The sequence below is a fragment of the Coregonus lavaretus genome (assembly GCF_964263955.1).
Source record: "Coregonus lavaretus genome assembly, chromosome: 4".
Taxonomy (NCBI): domain Eukaryota; kingdom Metazoa; phylum Chordata; class Actinopteri; order Salmoniformes; family Salmonidae; genus Coregonus; species Coregonus lavaretus.
In genome coordinates, this window is record NC_139991.1 from 55,382,245 (window position 1) to 55,394,378 (window position 12,134).

Below are 12,134 nucleotides of genomic sequence, written 5' to 3' on the forward strand. Positions count from 1 at the left end.
CAGGAGGGTTATGTGGTCCCATTATGTGGACTTCCTGTCTCTAGTTAAACAGGAACTGAGCCATGCACTCCAAGTCAAGTGGCTGCAGCCAGCAGCATCATGACGGACTGAAGAGACCTTTGAAGTGGATATGATTACGTCTGTTTCAGACAGTCTCTTGGATACATACTGTATATGAAGTTGTCACTTCAATATTTTACACAGCAAGGACAATCAAGTCATTGATCGCAGCCCAATTTAAAATGATCAAGAAAATATAGATAGCCCATGAGTTATCTAACTATAACAAACAGCCAGTACTCAAGAGTATTATTTATTTGGTTTTATTCTATAACAATGGTCATGTCACAAAAACATGTTTCAACCACAAAGACATAAAAAATGCTAAGAAATAGAACATAAGAACTACCCACATAAAAAACACTACAGTAAATACTACAATATACTACAGTAAAGTCTGCAAAAACTCTACAGTAAATACTATAGTATATAAATATAGTAATACTATAGTATTTATACCCTTGTATACTATAGTATTTTTTCATGTGGTTAGGCCTAACTGTATTTGATAAAGCTGATCGTCTTCACGCATTATAGTTCTGGAAGGCCGGATAATTTCTCTTGGTTTACTGGGGGTTTTCAAAACTCAGTGCAAGAAAGTCCCTATCAGACCAAGCTGTTCCTATTCTCATGATACAGGTTCAGTCTGGTGATTCAACCATGACCCTGAAAAGGCCTGATAAGAGTCTGTCGCAATGGCACTTTCTTGTTAAGTCCTTCAAATGTGTCAAAGAGGCAAAGATAGCCCTTGAGGCTCACACAGCACCTGTTTAAATACGTTTACAGTGCAAGCACTCACACACAAAACCTCACAACTTAGACAGACATAATTACAGTCACTGTGTGGGGGAGACACGGCTAAAAACGACAATAAAGTGAATTCAGACAAGTGAAAGAATTTGTTCCTGAATAATGGCCTTTTCACAATTTCTCAGTATTATTCCAACCTCATAGTGTGGAAATATATATACTGCAAAACACAGGGAAATCAAGTTTTTGACTGCACTGGGCCTTTAAATCTCAAATACACTACAAGTTTTAAATTTCCTGCATGTCTCGCTCTCTCTCTCTCTCAGAGGACAGTCAAATGAGCAGAAACCCTACAGCACAATATAGACAGCATTGAATTAAGATGCAGTGGGTTGAGTCTGGTTACATTTCTCTGTATCAATATTAGGCATCCCATTGCCAGCTACACTAATGTTTTCCCCTGGGCTGGCTGGGAGAAACTGGCTTGCCTCGTCTGAGGATTCAGAGTTGCCATGGCAACAAGTCCCTGCCTGACAAATTGTGTTGTGAAAAAAAACTTCCTTTCTTCCTCCTTGCCCCTTAGACCGATCAAACAACATTTGCTCAGGAGGATTGCAATCAGGAAAAGGAATCAAGGAAAACAGATTGATAATAACTCATTTCTGGTTGTTACTTAACAGATTTTGAAAGCATTTGTTTTCTTTTTCTAAGGAATCTTTCTGAGAGCAACACCCTCCACTGTATAGGCCATTTCCATTTCTCTCTGCATCTATAGACCTGTACTACATGCCCTTATAGTATACCTAATCTCAAAAAAGTAGGACATTTCTAGCTCACATTTGGCCAGGTTAAAAATTACCAATGAGTTCAAGCTTATAATTGAAACATTGCATCATATTGAAGCACTTACAATTGCAGAATACAGATGTAGGATCTTAATTTCATCACCCTGTTGCAGGAAAACTTTACTGGCCATTTAGTGTAAGAGCTGAAATTTCAGCCTGTTTTAGTGGGATGGAGTTTTGGCCTGCCTGGTGACATCACCTGGTGGTAAATTAGTTAATAGACCAATAAGAAAGAGTTCCAAACCTCTCTGCCAATAACAGTTATTAACTCAGACCACTCCCAGACAGTCCTAGAAAATTATTGTTTGAGACATTGCTCTTTGCTAAGAAGCTATTTTTGTTTCTTTATGACAATTTTAATTGAACAAAATCACAGTAATGTACTTCATTGTGACCCAGAAATGATTTGATATTGAGATTTAAAAAACAGCTGCATTGGACCTTTAAAAAGGCTTCTGAGCTTTGCAATTTCCACTTTGAAATTTCAGACTTGATTTTCCCTTATGAAAAATGTATCAACCCCTACATAATAATTCACATTTCCTGTTGCTGCAGGATTATTTTCCTGCTGTAGCAAACTGGCTCAAGTTAAGATCCTACATCTGTAGTTTCCTAACCATCTCTCTGAGGTCCGTAGTCAGCCATTATAGGTTTGCTGCCAGCTGCCACGTGGGTTCAAAACCAGGATTTGTGTAATTTCACTGCCAGGTTCCTCATTCCACCTTTTTACTGTAATCACATATTCTTCTGACCCCTCCTGAACCTGTAACTGATCTCAGAGCAGTTTATAACAGCATGTGGGCACTTATAGTCCCTGTAGGGAGTACACATAACTGAATCTTATACAGGTCAAAGCCCCAAGATGCACTTTTTTTTTTAAACGGACATGGATAAGAGACCTGAAGAAGAGGAGTACATTATTGTCCATGTTCCTTTCTGAAATGTGTCTTATTTGCTTTCAAGCCAACCTCCCGAGACACACACAGATACACCCGAGGGGTTGGAAGCCAGGGTCAGCCACAGTGCAGGAGCCCTGGAGAAGATTGCATTGTCCATACTGTTCTAAAATACTCTCTTAAATATCTATCTAGGTTTCCATCCAACTGGGAACAGATTTTCATGTGGAAATTCTAAAATAAGCATGAAAAAAAATATGCACATTTTCCCACCAGAGGTGTGTTTCCATCAAACTGACTTTTTGTGGGTAAAATGCTGTGCGTGATGACGTAGTGCACATCAAATTGATTCTTGACCTCTGTGACCTAAGCTAAAGTTAGGCCCGATTATCAATAACCAGACAAAGTTTATGAAACTGTTTATGAGAGGCACATGTATTTATTGAATATAATGTGGGATTAGGGATGTATTTCGATATCTTGATTGTTGATCACCTGCAAATGAGAGGAGACATGTATGAGAGTTGGTGGTCGCATGCAGTCAATGGGTTTGTGAGCGCGAAACCGGTTGTTGTGCATCCCTCAGTGTATAACTTTATGCTCATGTATTATGATTAGGAAGTACAACTGTGATGTAATCATGTTTGAAGATTAAATCATGAGTGTTAAGCTTAAATGTAGATGCTTACCTTGTTATCCTCATTTATTGAAGAAGGTTCTGTCTATTTCCTGGTCTGAGAATTGACAGGCAAAAGGGGCGCGGTCGAGCGCATAGTTAATGATTGGTACGGGTAATGTGGTAATAGCTTATCCCTGGGAACGTACATGTTTATATCCCAGGTTGTATGAAGCAGCTTTATTGATATGTGTGCTGGTATGAAAACATATACTGTATGTTGTATTGAATTTCCTGCATTGATCATGTTAATTGATCATGATGTGATATGGTTCTTCCTATTGGCTGATACATTGTGGGTATGTGTATTTAAACCCTGTCATTTTTATTGTTTGGGACAGGACAGGGAACTGGTTGGCATGCTGCTGTGTTACAATATATTTGGAGCCTTTTTTTTTTTTTAAGCGCTCTATTTGGTTCAGTTTGTATTCCTGTTGCAACATCCAGTTTGTTATTTTCTTATGTAAATAGTTGTACAGATCGCCGGCTATATTCACTTTTGCTAATTAAAGCTTCACTCGGGGCAAGAAAAGTAAAGAACTGCTGTTGCCGCCTCACTGTTAAAATCCAACCTCATGGTCAAACTCACAGCCTTAAAGGAGAATTGTGCTTTTTTCAACCAAATCTATATTTTTTATGTAAATGATATGTTACAGACACTTTTTTTGCAATTTCACTTGTTTTTGAGAAACTTACCCCAACCAGCAAGTCACTTCCTCAGCCTTGTTGTGCAGTACGGAGGCTCTGAAAAAACATTAATAAATGCTCCAGAAACACCCAAATACGTCCTTTTAGAAACGGAAAAGCTCTCAGTATAGTGATGCAGATCTTTAGATGTTGTACACATGAAATTGTGTCATCCTGAACATTATCCGCAACGTTATATTCAATTTTTCGAGTGATACCTCTCCGTCTATTCAGAGGCTCCACAGAGAATGGAACAGCTGGACAGGGGAAACGTCTCGAGTCGCACAAAATATAATATAACGTTGCGGATCAAATTTGGAATGACAATGTCATGTGTACAACATCTAAAGACCTGCATCACTATCCTGAGAGCTTTTCCTTTTCTAAAAGAACGTATTTGGGTGTTTTTGGAACATTTGTTCATGTTTTTTCCGAGCCCCCATATTGCACAACCAGGATGAGGACGTTTATTTTTATTTTTTATTTAACCTTTATTTTGACAGGGGAGTCATACTGAGACTAGGGTCTCTTTTAAAGATAATCCCTGCATAAATACATAAAACACATACAATATACAAAACATATTAAGAAAAATACATTTATCAACATAGAGGTATCCAATCACTACTCTGAACTGACCAAGGGGGACCAGAACATCTCATTTCAGAGAGCTCTGTAAGTTGTTCTACATAAAGGGCACAAAAAAACTTAAAGCAGCTTTACCCAACTGTGTGGAGACCGAAGGGGCCTCCAGTGTTATCCAAGCCTGGTTGGGGTAAGTTTGGTTGGGGTAAGTTTTTAAAAAAACAAGTGAAATCGTAAAAAAAGTGTCTGGACCCTTCTATAACATGCCATTTACATCAAAAATAGAGATTTGGTTGTAAAAAAGCTAAATTCTCCTTTAAGTTTCCATGTACCGAATAAAAAGCAGAAGTTTAATATGTTTCCATCGCATTTTCAACTCTACCGATGGTTTTGTAACAAAAACTGTTGCGATAAATAGCAAACTTGCAATATCATTTTAATTTGATAATTGCCAGCCAAGCGTCAATCATCATGTCACCAGCATTCAAATAAAACCCTCAATATTTATAGAAATTTTGCATCAAGCTCATCACCGTCCATCACCTAACCACCATGGTTCATCATAACTTATTTAATCTGCCTATAAACGCCGAATGCTTTTCCACGTAGTGGTAGTACAATGTATAGCATATCATGACGTGACTCCAAGTTTACTTCGACATGATGGTTTATTATATAAATATTTGAACATAAAGGAGTTTCCACTGCAATTGTCGCATAATTAATTTTACCGACACAAAAAGATCCCACCATGTCGAATGAACAACTTGTCTGTTGACATTTCTGAAATTGTACCAACACTTCATGTTTCCATCAAACCTGACTTTACACGCATACAACCTGTGGATAGAAACATGGTTAGAGAGAAAGGTGCCTCAAAATCTGGACAGCATCTGGGTCACAAAAGTGTGTGTGTGTGCGTGCATGTTATTTGTGACTAGCAATAACAGTTAAACTAATCTCTCCATCTAACACAAGCAAGCCCCCAGGCGACTGATCACTGAATAGTGACAAGATTGCCAGAGAACCACACAAAGGCACTGCCTTTGCAATGACAAACCTGACATTTTAAAATAAAACACTGATGACAACAGGGAGAATCAGCTAAAAGTAGGGCCTGAGAGAGAAGATGCTTATTATGTGGTGTTGTTCATCAACAGAAGCCAGTTGAATAAGACAGCCGGCATGTTTACAGTGGAGAGGCTCTCAGAACACAACAGTGGTGCCAATGCAAATGCAGGTTGATTTATATGATGCATTTCTATCCCTGGCTTTAATGCTCTTTGACAGTTCTCGGCTTACATAACATGAACTGTCCCTGTTAGCAATTCAACAGCCTGCTTATAGTCACTCAGGATGATGATACATCCATAACAAAACCTATGGTAAACATTGTCCGAATGCCTGAAGCCTTACTCTGAAGCTTCAACAAACAGTACAGGCCAACATACAGGAGGTCTGTGTACACATGTATTGTAGAGAAATACATTGAACACATAGAGGTCCACCATTTTGGGATTATACTGTATAAGTTGGAGTAGAGTTACACTATACTGAAGAGTGTATGAGTGTGTTTGAGTAATCGTGTGGAACAGCTTGAGTGTGTAAGATTTAAAGAGTGAATGTATGCCACTGCTAATGGAGGGATGTGTGTGAGTAGTCAGTGAGATAATGATAATGTGTGTGTGTGTGTGTGTGTGTGTGTGTCCAGCAAGATAAAGAGATTGTGTGTGTTAGTGTCCAGCTTTTGTGTTGCAAATAGAGCCTCAGTGTGGATAGCTCTCTCATCACCAATCAGTCAGCCAGTACCGCTCATCATCAGCACCAGATATCAACACACAGCGGGGACAGCCTCGTCAGACAATATTCATTATCCAATTCATCCTTTTCAACCCAATCTGTTTCTTATAAAAAGGTGATTTACTTTATTTCAGTAAAATAAGGCCTACATGTTCAATATTTTAATGGAAATTACAATTAAATTCCATTTATTAAATATGTTTGATTAGATTTACTAAATTAAGTGTTTTTCCCCCAATTACAATCAGCAATATTGGCTAAGACTACACAATGATTTACTTAAAATGTATAAATAGTTATTATATGAATGACAACACATAACAAATAATATAGACCACATCCATTTGCTAGGGAATAAACTGTATAATAAGGTCCCTGTGCAACTGTAGGGCTGAAACGCATTGAGTAACTTCAATTATGAGGAAGGGAATTCGTGGGGAATTCTTGAAAATGATTTTTTCTCGTTCCCTTTTCTTAGTTTGCGCAGAGGCATTACTAGACTTAGTAAACCAGACTAAAAGTACACGGTTGTCTTGGTAGAGCAGCAGCACCCTGTTGCATATCAGATGTCACAACTCAGTGAAGCAAAATGTCACCGTCACGCACTAAGTAGTAAAGCACAGTGAGCGTTAAACACAATTAATTGATTCAACTCACAATTAGAAATAAACATTTACATTTCAGTGCCCTTCGGACAATTTTCTCCCTAAAACGATGGGCCAAATAATGTAATGTTTTCAATGTTAAGTTTGCTGTTGTTTTTCAATTGGATGCAGGCTGTTTTGAAAATCTGAAGACATTAATAGGGCATAGGCTAATCGTCATCATTTTATACGGGACAAAACAAAATATAATACTGCCTTTTTTTCTCAAATCCGTTTAACTTGTCATATAATTAAATTATACGCTTACCTGGCATGCTGGCACTGACAGTGGCGAGAATGAAACATAGGAGAACCCCGGGCAGGAGCGAGGCCCGGGGTTGTCGTTCGATCCGCTTCGAAAGCAGCATCCCTGACAGGGCTTCTTTACGAAAAGAAAGCCAGACACGGGGACATGGGGTTTGTCATCATTCCCCCACTCGATTTCCGAATCTGTGCCAAGTGGTTTCCGTGACAAATAATGCACCGATACCGAGCGAGGTCCTACAATGCTTGTGGACAGTCCGGTTCACGGTCTCTGAGCCACTTTACATTAATCCGTGGCAATGCTAAAGATAGCGGTGCGCTCGTTGAAATATGGGGAGGCGGGGAATTCAACAGAGGCGAGATTAGATGGAGAGGCGCGGGTGAACCGTGGAGGTAGGCTACGTCAAATCTTGGTTTCGGCGTCATGACGCAGTTAGAAAACAGGTTTGGGCTCTTTGACAGACAGCGTAGGCAGGTAGGCAAAAGCCAGGTGTGTGTCTTGTGGAGCCTATATGGTGTGTCCAAAGACGGTGTATTCCTTTGTCTCTAGTTTGACCACTATCAGCCACACAAAAACGTAGGCTAACACATTTTTTCCTTTATGTTTCACCTCCGTAAATTATATGCCCTGGGAACCAGATATACCGTAAAGTATGAGGAAATAGCCTTATCAGTGTTAGAAGGGGGGAAAGCTTTACAAAGCTCCCTGATGCATATTTGTTGGTAAGATATGCAATGGAAAGTCCATACTTTACTGTATATGTAGGCCTAAGCAGCTCCTTTGAGTTTCCACTATTACCATGGTATTACCCCTTTATTTAATAAGTCAATTAAAGTGCTACCACAATATCAATATAACCCAAACTGGTTATTTTCTGAGAAATTAACTTAGTTAACAATAGCCTATTTTGTGCTATAAAGGTGTTGCCCTAAGTACCAGAAAGCAAGCACAGCATCAGTGCATGTTAGTGTCAACATCAGTGAGGAAGGTGACTTCTGTCTCATAAGGATCTCCCGAGTGGCGCAGTGGTCTAAGGCACTAGAGATCCTGCTTCGAATCCAGGCTCTGTCGTAGCCAGCCGGGACTGGGAGACCCATGGGCCGGCCGGGACCGGGAGACCCATTGGCCTAGCGTCGTCCAGGGTAGGGGAGGGAATGGCCGGCAGGGATGTAGCTCAGTTGGTAGAGCATGGCGTTTGTGGGTTCGATTACCACGGGGGGCTAGTATGAAAAAAATTAAAATAATGTATGCTCTGGATAAGAGCGTCTGCTAAATGACTAAAATGTAAAATAAGGGTCTAGAGTTCCACTGTCAGGGCTGATACAGCTGAATAGCTTTACTTCAGCCAGCCATACATACAGAGTTTCTGTAGCTGTATGGCTCATAGGGTGTGATAATCATTACCAAAACACAACAAGAACCCCTCTCCCATGGCTACTTATGACGCCCAAAGTGTTTTCTGATACAGGGGTGGTTTCCCGGACACAGATTATGCCTCGACTAAAATAATTTTCGATGGAGATTCTCCATTGAGCTTGCTTTTTAGTCCAGGACTAGGTTTAACCTGTGTCTGGGAAACTGCCCCATACACTCTTAGAAAAAAAGGTGCTCTAGAACCAAAAGGGTTCTTCGGCTGTCTCCATAGGAGAACCCTTTGAAGAACCACTTTTGGTTCCAGGTAGAACTCTTTCCACAGAGGGTTCTACATGGAAACCAAAATAGTTATATCTGTTACCAAAAAGGGTTATACCTGGAACCAAAAACGGTTTTCCAATGGGACAGCCATATAACTCTTTTGGAACCCTTTTTTCTATAGCATAGAGTGAGTAGTGGCCTACCTCATGGCTTGGAGGACTGTTCTGCTGTTTCTGTGCTCTCTTCTTAGTAGGGTTCCTCTGGGAGTGACGGGAATGCTCAGACTGGGCTGAAAACATTTTGGCACTCGGGAAGACCACTGAGAAAACAGAAAAAGGTGATGGACTGGAGACAATGTGTGTATCTCACAATAGTCTAAAGTGGCTTATTTTCTTCATCTCCTTCTCTTCACCTGCACTGATGTGAAGGAGTAAATTGCAGAAGCAGATGTTTTCACATATCGTGTGTTTTCAGATCATTGCAGGTGAAGGAGAGGACAGAGAAGAGGAAGTCACTTCTAATTCCAATTCAAAATTCAGCTGTTTGGAGATTAGTCAAATTGAAAGCTCACATTTGATGGAGTGCTTTTTCTTTGAGGTGAGAGGTTTGGAGTGGCCCAGACTGGGCAAGGAGAATTAGTGGGTCTGGGGGGACATCTGTGATCGTGGGAGAGGGCGCAGCCTGCTGACCAGTGTAGGGAACATAAGCTGCAATACAGATGTTATAACTGATGTATTAGTAACACCAGAGTTTACATAACCTGAACCCAGGGGCAGACGTAACATAGTAAACATAAATCCGGGACACTCCAATTAATATATGTTACGTTTTGAATGGTATGTATTAATTTGTATGATATGTTACGAATTGCAATTTTTTGTGACTAATATTAGCTAGGCTAGGAGTTAGAGGTTAAGGTTAGGGTTAATGTTAGCTAACATACTAAGTAGTTGCAAAGTAGCTAAAAAGTTGTAAGTATTTGCAAAGTTCCTAATTTTCTAAAACGCTGAAGTTGTCCATGATGAGATTCGAACACGCAACCTTTGGGTTGCTAGACGTTCACGTTATACGCCCACCCATCCAACCAACCACCCCACTTTTGCTTTTGCCTTAAGTAACCTTCTGTCTTACAGTGGGGAAAAAAAGTATTTAGTCAGCCACCAATTGTGCAAGTTCTCCCACTTAAAAAGATGAGAGAGGCCTGTAATTTTCATCATAGGTACACGTCAACTATGACAGACAAAATGAGAAGAAAAAAATCCAGAAAATCACATTGTAGGATTTTTAATGAATTTATTTGCAAATTATGGTGGAAAATAAGTATTTGGTCAATAACAAAAGTTTCTCAATACTTTGTTATATACCCTTTGTTGGCAATGACACAGGTCAAACGTTTTCTGTAAGTCTTCACAAGGTTTTCACACACTGTTGCTGGTATTTTGGCCCATTCCTCCATGCAGATCTCCTCTAGAGCAGTGATGTTTTGGGGCTGTCGCTGGGCAACACAGACTTTCAACTCCCTCCAAAGATTTCCTATGGGGTTGAGATCTGGAGACTGGCTAGGCCACTCCAGGACCTTGAAATGCTTCTTACGAAGCCACTCCTTTGTTGCCCGGGCGGTGTGTTTGGGATCATTGTCATGCTGAAAGACCCAGCCACGTTTCATCTTCAATGACCTTGCTGATGGAAGGAGGTTTTCACTCAAAATCTCACGATATATGGCCCCATTCATTCTTTCCTTTACACGGATCAGTCGTCCTGGTCCCTTTGCAGAAAAACAGCCCCAAAGCATGATGTTTCCACCCCCATGCTTCACAGTAGGTATGGTGTTCTTTGGATGCAACTCAGCATTCTTTGTCCTCCAAACACGACGAGTTCTATTTTGGTTTCATCTGACCATATGACATTCTCCCAATCCTCTTCTGGATCATCCAAATGCACTCTAGCAAACTTCAGACGGGCCTGGACATGTACTGGCTTAAGCAGGGGGACACGTCTGGCACTGCAGGATTTGAGTCCCTGGCGGCGTAGTGTGTTACTGATGGTAGGCTTTGCTACTTTGGTCCCAGCTCTCTGCAGGTCATTCACTAGGTCCCCCCGTGTGGTTCTGGGATTTTTGCTCACCGTTCTTGTGATCATTTTGACCCCACGGGTGAGATGTTGCGTGGAGCCCCAGATCGAGGGAGATTATCAGTGGTCTTGTATGTCTTCCATTTCCTAATAATTGCTCCCACAGTTGATTTCTTCAAACCAAGCTGCTTACCTATTGCAGATTCAGTCTTCCCAGCCTGGTGCAGGTCTACAATTTTGTTTCTGGTGTCCTTTGACAGCTCTTTGGTCTTGGCCATAGTGGAGTTTGGAGTGTGACTGTTTGAGGTTGTGGACAGGTGTCTTTTATACTGATAACAAGTTCAAACAGGTGCCTCTTAAAGAAGAAGTTACAGGTCTGTGAGAGCCAGACATATTGCTTGTTTGTAGGTGACCAAATACTTATTTTCCACCATAATTTGCAAATAAATTCATAATAAATCCTACAGTGTGATTTTCAGGATTTTTTTTCTCTCAATATGTCTGTCATAGTTGACGTGTCCCTATGATGAAAATTACAGGCCTCTCTCAACTTTTTAAGTGGGAGAACTTGCACAATTGGTGGCTGACTAAATACTTTTTTTCCCCACTGTATGTAATCATACCAAACATAACATATCATACTAATTTGAGTGTCTGGGGCATTTACTATGTTACGTCTAGTCTATGAGACCAGGCTGGTTTACAAGGTTTCAAATATGATCAGAGGCAATACAAATACCATACTCCTCTTTTTTGGTGCAGTCATTTAGATAGGAAATAATGTTGCATACCAAATAAAGCAATTGTTATATAATCCTAACACTAATAGGTTGGTAATAAATCAAAGATAACACGAGGGAATTTTTGTACCTTATGTCCAGTGTCCTTTGGTGTGACCAGGTCTGTATACTGGGCCTGGCTATAAGCCTGTGGTTTGTCACCACTCTCCCCTGAAAGGAAAGGATTTTATCAGTCTCCAAACCTCACAATAAAGCAGTAAAACAAGTAGGCTACTGAACTTAATGAAAAATCGACCTGGATCCTGGCTCATTGAGAACTGTCTCAAGCTACGAAGCACGCCGTTTTGTAATTTACTCCTGAAAGCAACATTTATGGTTAGAGTAAACCTTAATCTGTAAACTGTTTTTGTTCTGCATATGGAAAGGTGAGATGATATTGCTTGCATCCCAAATGGCACCCTAATAGCCTAGTGCACTACTG

General features: G+C 40.3%; 1 protein-coding gene across 1 annotated transcript in view; it reads right to left on the reverse strand.

The window, feature by feature from the left end:
• LOC311127584 (neural proliferation differentiation and control protein 1-like) overlaps positions 1-7,508 on the reverse strand; it is a 44,413-nt gene extending 36,905 nt beyond the window's left edge. The window contains exon 1 of the mRNA XM_084159402.1: positions 7,212-7,508. Within this exon, the coding sequence (XP_084015528.1) occupies positions 7,212-7,311 (100 nt within the window). The 5' untranslated portion in view covers positions 7,312-7,508. The remainder of the gene's footprint in view (positions 1-7,211) is intronic.
• Positions 7,509-12,134: the final 4,626 nt, after the last annotated feature.